At 34.9% G+C, this 17981-nt stretch overlaps 2 protein-coding genes and 1 long non-coding RNA gene across 4 annotated transcripts in view; 1 reads left to right on the top strand and 2 right to left on the bottom strand.

Moving 5' to 3' along the window:
* SCN2A (sodium voltage-gated channel alpha subunit 2) overlaps positions 1-8981 on the bottom strand; it is a 285612-nt gene extending 276631 nt beyond the window's left edge. The window contains exons 1-2 of the mRNA XM_061135553.1: positions 8892-8981; positions 1260-1289 (exon numbers count right to left, since the gene is read on the bottom strand). The gene's annotated coding sequence lies outside the window, so the exon portion shown is untranslated. The remainder of the gene's footprint in view (positions 1-1259; positions 1290-8891) is intronic.
* The window catches only part of LOC133051131 (sodium channel protein type 3 subunit alpha), a 103100-nt gene extending 93041 nt beyond the window's left edge, over positions 1-10059 (top strand). Inside the window, exons 22-28 of the mRNA XM_061135554.1 lie at positions 282-404; positions 2678-2950; positions 3797-3850; positions 4872-5009; positions 6248-6352; positions 7699-7969; positions 8846-10059. Coding sequence (XP_060991537.1) covers positions 282-404; positions 2678-2950; positions 3797-3850; positions 4872-5009; positions 6248-6352; positions 7699-7969; positions 8846-10041 — 2160 coding nt within the window. The 3' untranslated portion in view covers positions 10042-10059. The remainder of the gene's footprint in view (positions 1-281; positions 405-2677; positions 2951-3796; positions 3851-4871; positions 5010-6247; positions 6353-7698; positions 7970-8845) is intronic.
* The window catches only part of LOC133051132 (uncharacterized), a 106428-nt gene continuing 97434 nt past the window's right edge, over positions 8988-17981 (bottom strand). Inside the window, exon 4 of one of the 2 annotated variants that reach the window (XR_009691782.1) lies at positions 8988-9071. This is a non-coding gene — a long non-coding RNA (uncharacterized LOC133051132). The remainder of the gene's footprint in view (positions 9072-17981) is intronic. The other variant, XR_009691783.1, reaches the window with a different exon arrangement.

A 17981-nucleotide genomic window follows, 5' to 3' on the forward strand; every position in this document is an offset into this window, starting at 1 on the left:
TCCACGTCTGGGCTGAAAAGGGCTCCATGGGTAAAATATCTAACTGGAGGGCCTTATGGATGTCTACATAAATGGGCAAGGACTCCAGTTTCACTGGTGAGAAAAGCAATTAATATGAGACTGGAAAGGTAAAATGAGCACACTACTATGCAGAGAATGAAGGCTGCCAAGGGATGTCTAAAGCTTTGTTTGATTGGCATTAAAGAAGAGATATTACATCTCATGCCTTTAGTCAATAGTTTCTTTCCTGGTGGACTGACTGATATTTGTTTCTTCTTCAGGTTTCTTTGGTTAGCTTGGTAGCCAATGCTCTTGGCTACTCAGAACTTGGTGCCATCAAATCCCTACGGACATTAAGAGCTTTAAGACCTCTGAGAGCTTTATCCCGGTTTGAAGGCATGAGGGTAAGAAGAATAAAAGCTCTGATGATTCATATCAAAATTAACTGTAGGTAATGATTTAGATACAGAGGGGTGCCACACTCTTCTGACACTTTTTTCATAGAATTATACAATTTCAAAGCGGAATTCCTAAAAATCACTATGCCTAGCCTCCTGAAACTAAAACAGGCCCTCAAAAAAATTATTGTGGCAGTACTAAAACTAGAATCCAGGTCTCCTGGTAACAGATCAAGGATGTTTCCACACAACTACAAACTCTATGTTGCCATTTATTTCTTTTCACTGCTTATACATTTTATAATGACTGTTTACTACTGACATTTATCCTAGGAGGAGATATTCTTCCTTTCAATAGGTAGTTTGATTTCTTAAAAATAACTAGTAATGAAATTTTTGTGTGCTCTACTTCTTCCATTAATATTGGTAATAAAAAGTTCTTGTGCAAGAAAACAACACTAAATTGTAGTCTCTAACAAAATCTGTATATCCTAAGCAACCAAAGTAGGGGTTAGGATAATTAACTAAGCATTGCAGGCAACCCCTGGGGTTTGTTTTACACATCTCCCTTTTAAGAAAGCATTCTGAACGAGGTTCACTTTTTCCATTAGCACTTGTAGTTGCCTCTCCATCTCTCTTCCTTAGTGTACATTTAATGCATCTAAACATAAAGCACACAATATTAACATCTACTTGCCACACCCCTCAAAATACTAGTTAGGACTAAGGCCAGCTTTGTTTAATCCAGCTTGCAAATGCACATGGATATTGAATTTCTTCTAGGCCATAGGGCTTTTATGTTAGGAGGTGGTTTGTTGAAGCAGTAAAAACACTTAAGGCTTGATTTTGAGATTCACTCACCAGGAAGAATGAAACCACTCTCCAGATGTGCTGTAAGCAAGGAAATACTTAGTGTTACATTATAATTTTACTTCACTGTTACTTGAGAAATAAACACACAAGATAAAATTTTTAAAAATTATTATGTAATTTCAAGCTTTTTCCATACCAATCTTTTAGTATTACTGGCATTTAAGCCTTCATCTGATTGCATGGCTTCATATCAATAATTCATTTTTGAGGGCAGACAGCAACTGAATAAAATTAAAAACTTCCAAATTTGCTCTAATCTGAAAACTATTCTACATTAACATTTTTAATTCTCATAATATGACAGAATTAATATTCTAGGTATAAAATATGGTAAAAGGTACCATGCATTTACTTGATAAGAAAATTTATGTGAGGTCATTTTACACAAATTTTAGAGCAAAAAAAACTGGTTTTGGTATAATATACATGACAATTTCTATAAGAAATAAGATTCAACTAGCATATGAAGTTTTTACAATTTTCGATTTCAAGTTTTGATATTAATTTACAATTCTCTGGTGTTGATTTCTAAAATAATGTTTCAGCATTTTAAAACAATAGTTTCACTTATAAGTGCTTAACAAAATAGTCCCAATTTTAATTAATTAGATAAAACAGGTTAATTAGATAAGAAAACACACAAACTGATAGAGATTTGAAAATACATATTAATCTCTTGTGAATTTAATTAGAGGAAAGGTGATGGAACTTCTCCTTCATCAAATAGGTTGGCCTGGGTTGGTAAAGTAACGAGTGCCCCGAAGTAAACCTTTAAGAGATTTGGAACAATAATAATGGGAATACGTTCAGTACTTTTATGTCCAGAGATAAATTCCATATTATTTCCCATCTTAATTTACTTTTTAAAAAATTAGTAATTAGTATGGGAAAAAATGACCTTGCAAATTCCTAATACTATTCTTCATCATCATCAAAAATTAGCTTAATCTGGGGACATAGATTTAAGGCATTATCATTACTTTGTTTCTTTGTAGTGGGCTTGTTTAACCATGTTTTCAAACCACCAATTACTCATTAATACCTTTGAAAATTAAAATGAATTGCTGAATGATGATTACTTCTTCTGTTGGTATTTAATACATTTTTTTTCTTTTTTTCCCCAGCATACAAACATTTTCTGACTCCATCTTACTCTATCAGGTTTTTGTTTATTTCTTTTCATACTTTGGAATATTTTGCTTTCCTTAAATCCTTTAGCTTTTTAGTTGTGTCACTGTCTGTTTTCCCTTACTGAATATGTTCTAGAAAATATCGGAAGAAACAACTTGTCCACCTAGATTTTTATTTAACTCATTAAACACCCATTTTATGTTAACTATATAATCGAAGAAATGGTTTCCATTTTAACAATTTGTAAGCTGCCTTATCCTTATCTCCTCTTCTAGGTCGTTGTGAATGCTCTTGTTGGAGCAATTCCCTCTATCATGAATGTGCTGTTGGTTTGTCTCATCTTCTGGCTGATCTTTAGCATTATGGGTGTGAATTTGTTTGCTGGCAAGTTCTACCACTGTGTAAACACGACAACGGGTAACATGTTTGATGTTAGTGAAGTTAACAATTTGAGTGACTGTCAGGCTCTTGGCAAGAAAGCTCGGTGGAAAAATGTGAAAGTAAATTTTGATAATGTTGGAGCTGGCTATCTTGCACTGCTTCAAGTGGTAAGTACCTACTGTATGAGTTTTGAAAAAGATTTCAAGTAAATCATTTCTCTGATGTTCTCTGAGTGATTAATATCTGACAGCACAAAAGTAGCTGATGATAACAGCTGTACACTAATAGCTGTACTATCAGCTTGACTTGACTGTAAAGAAGATATCTTGCAGTGATTTTAATATATTTCCCCCCGTGTTCAGTTGTTAGTGTTTTAATATGATTTCATATTTCTGCTTCCTGTTTTTTTCTTATTCTATTATTGTTATTGCGCTATTACCATTTTTAGTTTTCTGTACCAATAATTGCCAAAGAAGCAATTTTCTGTATTAAAATAGTAATATATATAGTAGTAATTAATTAAATGTATAGATTATTAGCCAGATAATTAAGTATCAACATCATCAGGGTTTAGATCTATTAGGTATGGAAATGCAAATCTTTTGGCGTAGATTTCAAAAATGTGTAATATTTAATTATTTTGACTTAATTCACAATATATTAACTAATCAAGAAATTAACCAAAACAGTTGAGTGCTTAAACACACCAGAGGTTTGAATGATAGAGCTTAGCTTCTGAAAGTGATTTGAGACTGAGATTCATCTAGTTAAATGTTAGCGCAGAAAAAAATAGAATACCTTCCAAGACAAAACGAGTTCCAGTTTTGAAATAAAATACTATTCAATTTCAGTTTCATTGAAATTTCAACTGCAGAGGATTCCAGCCTCTTTGTAAAGTATTTCAAAATATTATACAAAAAATTATTTTTAATAACTATCATATTTTCATATGGTAAAATGCATACTGTTGGATTAGGTTTTTATGCAGAATTCAAATATATGTTGTTTAACAGGCCACATTTAAAGGCTGGATGGACATTATGTATGCAGCTGTTGATTCACGAGATGTAAGTATCACTCAAATACTATTTATAGTTACTAGATTTTTCCATAGTGAACATTTGTGATAATTTAACTGAAAGGCCCAGAATATTATATTAGAAGCCATCAGAACATTTACAACTGCATGTAGAGATTCTCTTTTTAAGCCAGTTCACTTCCATGTAAATGATACTTTGGTTAATATATGTCTGTTATATATCTAATAACAGGTCAGTCAGGTCAGTCCAGTAAATGAGACTCTTAAGGTTGGGAAAACTGCTCAGGCGGGAAGGAACTAGTCTCCCCCATCCCTGGAGAGTATGATAAATCAGAGTCCGTGAAGCGGCTTCCAAAAATATCATGATAAAAGTAAGCAAGTTTCAGGGAAACTCAATTTAGAAAACAGAAATAAAAATAGTTCCTCAGCACACATCTGTTTATGCCGAATTTTCCTCTTAGAAGTCGATGTTCTGTTATTAAAGCCTTATCTCCAAGATAAGGAGTTATCTTGGGTTTCAACTCCAAACCCAAGTTGAAAATACTGCAGAAAAAAAAAAATTATAGTAAGACAAACAGTAGGTTCAAAATGTTTGCCTTGTTTATACCACTGTTGTTTACTCTAAAGAATATGTACAGGTAAGCCCCAATGGAAAAACAGATTTAAGAACAATCATAAAAATTACAAACTTTCAATATACTAGTAGTGTTTGTCACTCAGTCATGTCTGACTTTTTGCGACCCCATGGACTAGAGCCCACCAGACTCCTCACTCCTTGGAATTCTCCAGGCAAGAATAATGGAGTGGGTAGCCATTCCCTTCTTCAGGAAATCCTCCTGATGCAGAGATGGAGTCTGGGTCTCCTGCATTGCAGGCAGATTATACCAGGTCATGCTAATTTGAAAAAAAGAACTGCTTTTGCAGAACAATATCTCAGGTCAAGGCAAAAAACAGCTCTATAGAAAGTAACAACACTCACCAAATTTTTAGTTTAGCCCAAGTATTTATTGTGTTTTTAAATGTTATTTAATATTTTCAATATTATTTAGGTTAAACTTCAGCCTGTATATGAAGAAAATCTGTATATGTACTTATACTTTGTCATCTTTATCATCTTTGGGTCATTCTTCACTCTGAATCTATTCATTGGTGTCATCATAGATAACTTCAACCAACAGAAAAAGAAGATAAGTATTCCTCAGCTCTCACCTTTCTCCATTCTGAGATTTTGTTTTTTTACATCCCAATAACCAGGACACTCATAGTCATGACCAACTTAGGTCATTTTTATATTCTTTTTCATTCACTATGTGGTCAGTTCAACTGCAGAGGATTCCAGCCTCTAACTGGTGGCTCCTCTCCAGGTTCATCCTCTGCAGATCTGCTATAGTGTCATTCTGACTTAGAAATATGACCATATTGCCTCAAAACATCCAGTGGGCCTCAATGCTTTACCCTTGCTTACAGAGCCTTTCAGGAATTATCTCCACCCAGTCTTCCAGCTTCATCTTCTCCTACACACTTTCTATATTCACTTCCCTCCTCCTCAGTAACCACCCACCCACCATTAACACTATCACTGCTACACACACAGCTCCATGGATTTTCTGCCCTTTTCTGAACAAGGTATGCTCTTTTCCCTGTCACTTTACACAGCATATTTTTTCCCCCTAAAATGCTTTGTCCAGCAAACCCTTAATCATACTCTAGCTTAAGGTCTAGCTTAAGCGTGTTACTAGCTCAGTTGTGTTCAACTCTGCAACACTATGGACTGTAGTCCGCCAGGCTCCTCTGTCCATGGGATCTCCCAGCCAAGAATGCTGGGGTGGGCAGCCATTCTCTTCTCCAGGGGAATCTTCCCAACCCAGGGATTGAACCTGGGTCTCCTGCATTGCAGGCAGATTGTTTAACATCTGAACTGCTCCCCTATATAAAGCCTGTTTCTGAATCCTGGAGTTTATTGTTATCTCTGCAGTGACGGGTTGTTTTATCTGTTTATATATAGATGCATATAGATACATGTAGATGTAAATCTATGTAATTCTGATACTGGGTACATTGTCTTACACACAGCAAGTGCTCAAAAAGTGTTGAATAAAAAAATAAAGCTGTCAACACTGAAATGAACTAAGAATTTTTTCCTTAATGAAAACATATTTGAGACCCCTGAGCCTCCTTCTAAACATAATATTATCAAATTAGAATCCTGTACTAATCACAGTTTTATGTGATTATGGGTTTTACATAATGTTAAGGTACTCAGAATTTCACATAAAACCAAAAAGCAGGATATATCTATATGAAGTAGGGTAAGATCCATTTAAAAATTGAAAAGAAGGATTAAAGGAATGACTCAGAATTATTTTTGTTAAAGTATTGCTGTAATACAGGCTGGATTGTAACCAGTTTTCTACTATGTCTTTACTTTGGAGGTCAAGACATCTTTATGACAGAGGAACAGAAAAAATACTACAATGCAATGAAGAAACTTGGGTCTAAGAAACCTCAGAAACCCATACCTCGGCCTGCAGTAAGAATTACTCATCTCCTTGAACATTCCAAAGCCCTATTTCCATATGATGAAACTGGGCAGTGCTGGTTCAGAACATATTAGGTGATATCACCAATATATATACTGTGATCTAATTGTAAAGTACATATTGTATAACACAATTTGCAATTACTACACTCTATGAATTACTAAGTTCCTAAAAATGAGGCAGTGTTCTTTACTTGTCAGTTGAAAAGTTCCAAGTCAGAGTTCCCAGTAACTGCTCCCAAAGCAAGCTCATGCTCCTGCTGCCACCTACTGCTGCCAAGAGTGCACCCTTCTCTCCCTCTCTGATCTGTTACATGGCCCCCTCTTGTCCTTTTAAGCAGATGAACTTAAAACCTCCCATTTAACACCCAGGGCCTCCCTCTGTGCAATTTGTTCTCTCCATTGTTATGAACAGAAAACAATTTTTCACCTACTTAGAAAGGAAAGGGTGTCATCAAAATAGTATCGGTTTCAGCATACACACACACACACACACACACACACACACACACGAATGATTTATCTAGAATGCATACCCTGTAGAGCTTCATTATAGTGCAAAGACATAAAGATGGTGTATTATGTCCACAGAGTTGTATTCTAAATTATCTATCCTCTTAGATGGGTAAGGAACAGGAAACTAAGACCCAAAGAAGGTATATATTGTACCCAAAGTCACAAAGCCTATAATTGCTGAACTAGGACTTGACAAAGTCTCATGAATCTTATAAATGACTTCACTTTGCATAATTTTTAAGAGGGTGCAGGGGTGGGGCAGGAGGGAAGGGAGGGGAGGGAGGAAGTAGGGCAGGATACACAAAAGGACATAAACCTACTTTACTGAATGTCATTTAAGTATTATTGTTAGAAGAAGCAGAATTAAATAAAAAATGACTGATATTTTGGATCATGGACAGACAGAAATAAGACATAATTCAAAATTCCTAAAGTGTTGATAAATCAACTGGCACATTTTTCCATCTAAAAGTCTGTCTACATTAACCTACTTTGTAAATCTTCATTGTTAGTTGTTATATTTTTTGTAAAAATTACCAGTTAGTAAAATCAAGCAAGGTCCATGCACATTATCAGCCAGTTGCCACCAATTTATGTCATTCAGCTTTGTCTTCTCATAGAATCTAAATAAAACAATTATGCTTTGCTTTTGTCATATGACATTTTTCATTTCCTTCTCTTTTTTTAACAGATTTGTTTCAGGTAGTGTGAGAAGGGTACACATCCAGTGGGCCATATACAGAAGGACTTCATCTGCAATTTTATGGATCATTATTTATGAAATATGCATATTAACCTTCTCGTTTTCTCTCTCTTTCTAGAACAAATTCCAAGGAATGGTCTTTGATTTTGTAACCAGACAAGTTTTTGATATCAGTATCATGATCCTTATCTGTCTCAATATGGTCACCATGATGGTAGAAACTGATGACCAGAGCAAATATATGACTCTAGTTTTGTCCCGAATCAACCTTGTGTTCATTATCCTGTTCACTGGAGAATTTGTGCTGAAATTGATCTCTCTCAGATACTACTACTTCACCATAGGTTGGAACATCTTTGATTTTGTGGTAGTGATTCTTTCCATCGTAGGTAAGAATGGTTTATTTACCGAGAAGTATAGTTGTTGAAAAAATCCCCCAGAGCCTACCACCTGTGTAACATGGAAATTAGATCTGAGAATTATCATGCGTACAGATCTAAAGTTCAACACTCTTGGTCATTTTCCACTAATTGAAAAATGACAGTATTCAAAAAGAAAGCAATATATTTGAAGATTTAAGAAACAGTCTTTGTTTGCTGTTGAAACATTTCATATATGAGGATAACTATTCTTTGTAATTGGGAGTATGTAATCTTAAAATTAGAGAAGGCAATGGCACCCCACTCCAGTACACTTGACTGGAAAATCCCATGGATGGAAGCGCCTGGTAGGCTGCAGTCCATGGGGTCGCCAAGAGTTGGACACGACCAAGCGACTTCACTTTCATTTTTCACTTTCATGCATTGGAGAAGGAAATGGCAGCCCACTCCAGTATTCTTGCCTGGAGAATCCCAGGGATGGGGGAGCCTGGTGGGCTGCCCTCTATGGGGTCACACAGAGTCGGACACGACTGAAGTGACTTAGCAGTAGCAGCAGTCTTAAAATTCCATACGAATATTCCATACGAAAATTCCATACTTAATATTCCATAAAATATTCCAATACGAATATTCCATACGAAATCTCCATACGAGATTATTTAATTTATAGGATTTTGCAAGGGTTCATATCGGTTTATGACATTATAGAATTATTAAATAAAACTCTATACTCTTTCATTGGTAATGTTAGGAAGTGGATCCAAATACTAAAGATTTATACTCATGACAAATTTGTTGTTTTCAATAACCTCACAAAGAAAAAGCATTCATATAAGCCTATGAACACATACTCACTGTTTAGCGGTTTTCTGTATTTTTCCATAGGTATGTTTCTGGCTGAGCTGATAGAGAAATATTTTGTGTCCCCTACCTTGTTCCGAGTGATCCGTCTTGCCAGGATTGGCCGAATCCTGCGTCTGATCAAAGGGGCTAAGGGAATCCGCACACTGCTCTTTGCTTTGATGATGTCCCTTCCTGCATTGTTTAACATCGGCCTCCTGCTGTTCCTGGTCATGTTCATCTATGCCATCTTTGGAATGTCCAACTTTGCCTATGTTAAAAAAGAAGCTGGAATTGATGACATGTTCAACTTTGAGACCTTTGGCAACAGCATGATCTGCCTGTTCCAGATTACCACCTCTGCTGGCTGGGATGGATTGCTAGCACCTATCCTCAACAGTGCACCACCGGACTGTGACCCTGACACAATTCACCCTGGCAGCTCAGTTAAGGGAGACTGTGGAAACCCGTCTGTTGGGATTTTCTTTTTCGTCAGTTACATCATCATATCATTTCTGGTCGTGGTGAACATGTACATCGCTGTCATCCTGGAGAACTTCAGTGTTGCTACTGAAGAAAGCGCAGAGCCCCTGAGTGAGGACGACTTTGAGATGTTCTACGAGGTTTGGGAGAAGTTTGATCCTGATGCCACCCAGTTCATAGAGTTCTCCAAGCTCTCTGATTTTGCAGCGGCCCTGGATCCTCCTCTTCTCATAGCAAAACCAAACAAAGTCCAGCTCATTGCCATGGACCTGCCCATGGTCAGTGGGGACAGGATCCACTGCCTCGACATCTTATTTGCCTTTACAAAGCGTGTTTTGGGTGAGAGTGGAGAGATGGATGCCCTTCGAATCCAGATGGAAGATCGGTTCATGGCATCGAACCCCTCCAAAGTCTCCTATGAGCCCATCACAACCACTCTGAAACGCAAACAAGAGGAGGTGTCTGCGGCTATCATTCAGCGTAATTTCAGGTGTTATCTTTTAAAGCAAAGGTTAAAGAAGGTAGTGAATGAGTATAACAAAGAGGCGATCAAAGGGAGGATTGACTTACCTATAAAAGATGACATGATTATTGACAAATTAAACGGGAACTCCACCCCAGAAAAAACAGATGGGAGTTCCTCTACCACCTCTCCTCCTTCCTATGATAGTGTAACAAAGCCAGACAAAGAAAAATTTGAGAAAGACAAACCAGAAAAAGAAAGCAAAGGGAAAGAGGTCAGGGAAAATCAAAAGTAAAAAAAAAAAAAAGAAAAAGAAACAAAGAATTATCTTTGTGATCAATTGTTTACAGCCTAAGAAGGTAAAGTTTATATGTCAACTGAACTCCCAGAGGAGGTCTATGCCAAACTGACTGTTTTAACAAATACTCATGGTCAGTGCCTATAACAAGACAGTGACCTCTCCATCACTACAGCTCTGTGAGTCAGGGTATCAACACTGACAGGAGGTTACTGTTATCTTTACCAGCTGACACTGCTGAGGAGAAATTCAATGGCTACCTAGACCATAGGGATAGTTGTGCAAAGTGATCATTGTAACCACACCAAACACTTTTAGTACAGTACTTGCATCTACTCTATTTTTAACTTCCACATCTGCCATATTTTTACAAAATTTGTTCTAGTGGATTTCCCTGGTCGCTAATTCATAGTTTATTCATAATACTACGTCACTATTTTTGTAAATGAGCTTTAGGTTGAGAAAAAAGAATATAAGAGCCCTGTATTCCTACTCCATAAGTTTCTCAAATCAGACAAGAGCTTTGCCCAAGAGATGAAATTCTTGCTCAAAACCAGAAAAAAATTCTAACACTATCAGGTACTTCCATTTTCTAGACGGCTTTAATTTTGAAAGTGTTTTAGTCTACATTTGTTTATATCTAAACAGTTATGTGCCTGTAAAGTCTCCTCTAATTTTTAAAGGATTATTTTTATGCAAAGTATTCTGTTTCAGCAAGTGCAAATTTTATTCTAAGTTCCAGAGCACTATATTTAATTTTGGTTAAATGCTTTCCCCAAAAAAGTAATCTAATAAATCTGTTCTAGAAAAGTATATCTAAAGCATCACTTTAGAATAGTTGTTCCACTTTCTGCTGCAGTATTGCTTTGCCATCTTCTGCTCTCAGCAAAGCTGACATTTTATGTCAATTAAACACACCCTCTGTTATGTAAATAGTTATTTTATCCTGTGGGCGCATATTTGCAGATATATATATACACACACACACACACACACACACATATATATATATCTCCTGATAAACAACTCCTATTAAATCAAATATGTACCACAGTATATGTGTCTTTTGCAAGCTTCCAACAGGGATGTATCCTGCACCATTCATTAAACATAAATAGTTTGAAGACTATCACTAATGCATGTTAATTGCCTATGCTGCTCTATTTTACACAATCCATTCTTCACAAGTCTTGGTTAGAAGTCACATGCTGGTAGTAGAGTGATTTCAACCTGCTCTATGTCTAGTAAGTCAAGCAGAATAGCTTGCAGTTATTTAAAAGCACTTTTCCTTTTCCATTTTTAATTCAGTTTGAGTGTCATATGGTGTCTCTCTAGATTCGAGGAAACACACTGCATACTGCCTACTGTCAAAACATATACTTCGTATTTTGCTAAAAATATGTCCAAAACTTGTTTAAATATAAATAATGTAAAAATATGATCAATTTTATTTGCTGCATTTTATACATAAGATAATTATTTTCAAGTTGATGACATGGCAATTTATTTTACTTTATGCTTTTGCTTTTTATTTTTAATCACAACTCCAAACTTTTGAATCCATTAGACTTTTCAATGGATAATTTCCTAAAAGTTAGACAATGGGTTTTGTGGATTTCTTTGTTATAATATATTTTCTATCATTCCAGTAGGATATACATTGGTCAAATATTCAAACCTAGGTCATTTTCTACCAACTATGGTTGCCTCAATATAACCCTTTATTCATGGAAGGTTTTTTTTTAACTCAACTTTTGTAGTATTTGCTTATGCAGACTAGTCTTATTTTTTTAATTCCTGCTGCACTAAAGCTATCAGAGATATAACTTGGGCTACGTCCCTTTTAGCCATGAACATAGTGGCAAAGTTGTGCAATTACTTAACATGATATAAATTTTTGTTTTTGCACAAACCAAAAGAGTAATGTTAATTCCTTTTACACAACTATTTACTTGTAGTGTATTGATGAACTGCATGCAGGGAATTGCTATTATTAAAAAGAATGGTGAGCTATGTCATTATTGAGCCAAATGAATAAATATTTCATTTTTTATTGTATTTAATTTTTTGGCTTCTGTTTTTATTGTTGGAAGTTTAAACTATATATAATTAATGAAACCTGTACGTGATCTGACATTTGTATACATAAAAGTTCACATGAATTTTATAACCACCTACTGCACGATTTACCAAGAAATACTATAAAGTCAATTAAAAGCAGTTTTTATGAACTTTTCTGTGTGCAAAAGATCAAGCCCACCTATTCCAACTTGCAAGTTTAACAGCAATAATGGTAGCCATCTACAACAGTTATCAATTTCAATTAATTCTCTTGGTTGTAAACATTTTAATCTCAACTCCTCACTATGTAATCTCCAAATTTCTTGGTAGTAAATAAATGTTATAGTACATAATTTGTCACTTAAATTCATTTTATGAATTTCTATTTATACATAAAATATTAATGATGTAGTGACTGAGAAATTATATTAATCTTTTTTTTTCAGGGTCCCTTGGATTTATGTCAGACCAAAACGAAATATTTATTCTCAATGGAAAACTCCATTTGTAACGCTTATATTTTTGATGAATTGAACCATATATGCATTTTACAATTTCTCCAATGTAGATGGAATAAGGTGACTTAGTTGGAATACACTGACTTCTTTCTGTTCAAGTCAATTTTCAGATTTTGCCAACACCACAGAGAAGTCAAGTGTTACTATGCAAAGTCCTTAACCTTTTTATGTACCCCATTATATGATTATTGGCCAAGTATATCTATTGATATGTATTATATCTAAATGATCTTATGGTCAGAAGAGTCTTCAGTTGTAAAAAAATATATATTTAAAAAAAAATATACCTAGCTAAAGGATATTCTGATAAGGTTCAGAATTTAGGGTTGCTAATGTAATTTGACAGATTTCTGAAATAACTATTTTCACAAGAAAAATCCTCTTATTATTAAACTTCATGATATAATTTTGTTAAAAACAGAATTAATCAAGTTGGACACAGAAATAACAATACCAAGAAATTAAAGAAACTTAAATTCACCAATAGTGATACTAAATCACAAATAAATGACACTAAATCACCAATAAGTGATCCTTTAGTAAAGAAAAACCATTTCTGTGGAGAGAAAAATGAGTATTCCGCATTCTACATTTCAAATACTATAGCCAAAAGATAATGGCTATATAAACTTATGCATTTTACTAATTTTCAAATAACTAGAATACAATAAAATATCAAAAATCATTCTTGTAAATTTCAAACTACTAGTAGTAATCATAAAGAATGTCCTTGCTTAAAAAAAAAAAAAAAAAAAAAAAAGTCTTTGCAGACCATTTTTTGTGGACATGGAAAATGTAAAACAAAAAAAAAAATGGATCCAAAGTTCTGACACTTGACATCTAGTATCAGTTCTGATAGAAAACTAGCAGTGTAATCTAGGAAAACCAATTCTGGCCCCTCATATTCCCCCTATATTTTAAAGGGGATGCTGGATTAGGGATGTTGTCTCTAGTAGTACTTTAATGCTACAGCTTTATGTTCAAAATCAAATTGCCTACTCAAAATGAGTAATTTCCTTTATATGAGTAATTTTAATGAAAAATGTATATTGTCAATACACCATTTAAATGATTACTCAGACAACTTTAAATAGAAACACAAGGGACTTCCCTGGTGGTCCAGTGGTTAAAACTTTATCTTCCAATACAGGGGCAAGGGAGTGATCCCTGGTCAAGATCACATGTCGTGGGGTCTGGCCAAAAATGTTTTAAAAATAAATAAAAACACAACATTTCACCTTGACTTTAGCCCCATTAATGAAGAAGCCTCCTTGGCCTCAAAGATTTTATATGACAAAGGTGAAGAATGTTTTAAATAATTGAAAGCATGACTATTATTTCTTTCCTATAGTGTTACATATTTCTAAAAGACAACATCTGATATATAACATAAGAGATTAAAACAAAGGTATCATTAGTTGTACGTAAAACTGTCTTGAACTACAAATAATGACAACTACTTCTTTGTCATTACTATTTGCCACAAAACTTCAAGAAGTTGGGCTTATGTCTTATATTCCTTCAGTTCAGTTCAGTTCAGTCGCTCAGTAGTGTCCGACTCTTTGTGACCCCATGAATCACAGCACGCCAGGCCTCCCTGTCCATCACCAACTCTCGGAGCTTGCTCACACTCAGGTCCACTGAGTCGGTGATGGCATCCAACCATCTCATTCTCTGTTGTCCCTTCTCCTCCTGCCTTCCATCTTTCCCAGCATCTGGGTCTTTTCCAACGAGTCAGTTCTTCACATCAGTTGGTCAAAGTATTGGAGCTTCAGCTTCAGCATCAGTCTTTCCAATGAATATTCAGGATTGATTTCCTTTAGGATGGACTGTTTGGATCTCCTTGCAGTCCAAGGGACTCTCAAGAGTCTTCTCCAACTCCACAGTTCAAAAGCATCAATTCTTCAGCACTCAGCTTTCTTTATGGTCCAACTCTCACATCCATTCATGATTACTGTAAAAACCATAACTTTGACTAGATGGCCCTTAGTCTGTACAGTAATGTCTCTGCTTTTTAATATGCTATCTAGGTTGGTCATAACTTTTCTTCCAAGGAGCAAGAGTCTCTTAATTTTATAGCTGCAGTCACCATCTGCAGTGATTCTGGAGCCCAAGAAAATAAAGTCTGTCACTGTTTCCATTGTCTCCCCATCTATTTGCCATGGAGTGATGGAACTGGAAGCCATGAGCATCATTTTTGGAATGTTGAATTTTAAGCCAGTTTTTTCACTCTCCTCTTTCACTTTCAGCAAGAGGCTCTTCAGTTCCTCTTCACTTTCTGCCATAAGGGTGGTGTCATCTGCATCTTCCAAAAACTGATGCAAATATCATCATCTTTTATGAAGTTTCCTCAGACTGCCCTAAAACCTTTCTCCTCAGACTTCCTAATGTACATCTAGGATGGCATGAAACCATACTGTGCTATATTACCTCCTTTGCACTTATCTTTTCTAATAGATTGCAGTACATCCAAGGTATGGGACACATTTCATTAATTTTCTCACCCTTTTACCCTTTATCAGCAATGACTAAAAGATATGTGACTATCAGTTTTCACATATATTACTAGAATTGATTCTTACAGGAACATACAAAAAAACTTAAGTGCCAAACAGTAACACCAGTAAATTTTCTTTCAGTCCTTATTGAGAATGACTCTCAAATTTATCATCATCTAAATTCAGATAAACCACTGTCACAATTAATTACAAGATATACAAATATATCTTTTAAGTATAGCTTACAAGTAATGCCAATTACCTAACAAAAACTATTAAAACAAAAAAATGTTTCATTTCCATTAATTCTGTCAGTGAAAGAATAGATTTCTTTAGTGGTTCTCAATTAGAAATATGTTGCATGAATAAAATTGTAGTCAGGTTTTATTTCACAACCTTAAGCATGCATATATTCTTCACTTGAATAACTCTTTTAAGTACTCTGATAATACACTGATAACTAGGATTTTACTTGGTGAATGTATACTTCCAGCACTCAATGGGACAATTACCCTAAAACCCTTCCGTCACAAAACATCTAGAAACAGGTAATAAAAATTTTACCAGAAAACAAGGGAAATTCCTTACAGGTGATAGTGAAAGGTAAGCTAGCACTTCAGTCAGCGGCTATTCTGTGGGTTTCTATTGATCCCGGTGACCTATAGTTTGGTTTTAAGTGCCTGTTACAGGCAACAGAAAACAAAGATCTGGATCCAATGTGGATTAGAGATCCTGAATAAATTCAAGACCCACAAAAAGTTACACACTTAATGAAAGCATTTTTAAAAATCAACCTTGTAAACACAGATCAAAAGAAAACCTTAGCAAGCAAATGTTTCTGTCTGCTCTTAACTCTGGTTTACAGAAAAAAAGTCTCTCTAACGATGCACAGTTATAAACCCAGAATTCACCTGTATTTATGATCCAAACTTATACCATGTGCCTGGTACAAAAGGCAAGGCAAATATTCAATTTAAAGCAGACACAAGTTGCTGGTGGTCCCAAGATCCTGGTAGAAACTAACTGAAATCTTTTCTAAAAAGACCTGACCTCAGGTCAGGCCTCAGTGATTTCCCACAAAGTCCCAGAAACATGAACTCACACTAGAGAAACAACAAAACAATGAGAAAACACAGCTACAGAGTGAAAGAGGGAGCTGAACTTCAGAGAGAAATTTACAGTCTTCCAAGTTGAGAGCACAGAGTTTGAAACAACCACAGCAGCTGGAAAGTGACAGAACCATATAAACCTGGCTGATCCCTTAAATTTGCCCATGTGTGACAGATTTAAAGCAGTCGTGCTAAGTCTCAAACATTCAGGGTTTTCGGTTGTTGCTCACTGCGGGGAAGATGAGTCTGGAGCTGAACTCACTGTATACTCTTCAGAGGGACAGAATAGAAGCCAGAGAATCTGCAAGATATCTTTCACAACACTCAAAATAAAAGGCATACAATGGGAGCCCAGGTGTTGGGCTTAACAGGTAAAAATTCTGAAGCAGTCATATAGTTGTATTTAGGTCTGTAAAAGAACATACGCTTATCTCCAACTAAAATAAATTAATTGATTAAAAAAAGAACATAGGCTTATAATGAATGAACAGATAGGAAATATTGAAAGAAAATTAGAAGCAATAAGATAAACCAAAAGAAGACTTGATAATTGAAAATACAATTATCTAACATAGAAATCTAATCCAGTACATTAGAAATTATAGAGGAGAATGTCAAGAACCTTGGAGATCAATAAAAATCATCAAATACAAAAATATACTTATTCATAGCTTAAGGATTAAAGAAAATAAAATAGAAATTATAAATAGTTTGATAATATAAAAATACCACACTAGAAACTGTGAGATGAAGCTAAAGTAGTAGTCAAAGGCAGATAAATTTAAATTTACAGCCTGAAATCTTCTTACTAGAAAATAAAATGGCTAAAACTTAGTGAGTTCAGGAGTAATTTAAAAACAAGAGAATAATTCTAAGGAAGCTAGAAGTAAGAAGACAGGTAAACAGCAGGAAGATAGAGAAGAAAACCTAATGAAATATTTTTAAAGTGATAGAATAAAGACAAATTTGTGTCTTAAAACTTAATGACTCTCACAAGACTGATCAAAAAAGTAAACAATATATGGAAAAAATTACAGGTACTGCCAAGATAGAAATAATAATAGAGGATACAACAAACTGCTTTTTTTCAACATTTTTGAAAAATAGAATGAATACATTCTGAGAAAAACAGCACACCAACACTAACAATAAAATAATGTTTACAAATTGTTAAAATTTTTGAATTATAAAAATTTTTGAAAAATTATAACCTTTAAGAAATTTAATCAATAGCTTTTAAAAAAAGAAACATAATCAATGGTTAAAATTACACATCCCCATACAAAGAGAGACTAAACACACTTGGTTTCAAATTTCAAGCAAATTTCAAGGAAAAGACAGGCATATACAAGCTTTTCTACAGATCAGAAAAAGAAGAAACATTCCCAAACCATCCTATAAGCTAAACTAAACCTTGATACCAAACCTAAACAAGGACAGTAACATAAGGAAAAATTACTGACCAATTTTACTCTTCACATACGTGAAATATATATATATATACACACACACACATAAAAACTAAATCTAGCAATCTATTATAAATGTAAAATAGGCGAATCTTCTAGCATAAGTGAGTAAGAAACTCACCAGCAAAACAACTATTTAAGTGGTCAAAATTATTAAACCAATTATTTAAGGTCTCTGGAAACTGTCCTCATGGCACACAGCAAATGAAGAAACATTCCTTCAAGAAAATCTACTAAATATCAGAAAGATATGTGGGGGGGTGGCATTTGAGCCACAACTCC

This window comes from Dama dama, chromosome 33 (genome assembly GCF_033118175.1).
Source record: "Dama dama isolate Ldn47 chromosome 33, ASM3311817v1, whole genome shotgun sequence".
In the NCBI taxonomy this organism is placed as follows: domain Eukaryota; kingdom Metazoa; phylum Chordata; class Mammalia; order Artiodactyla; family Cervidae; genus Dama; species Dama dama.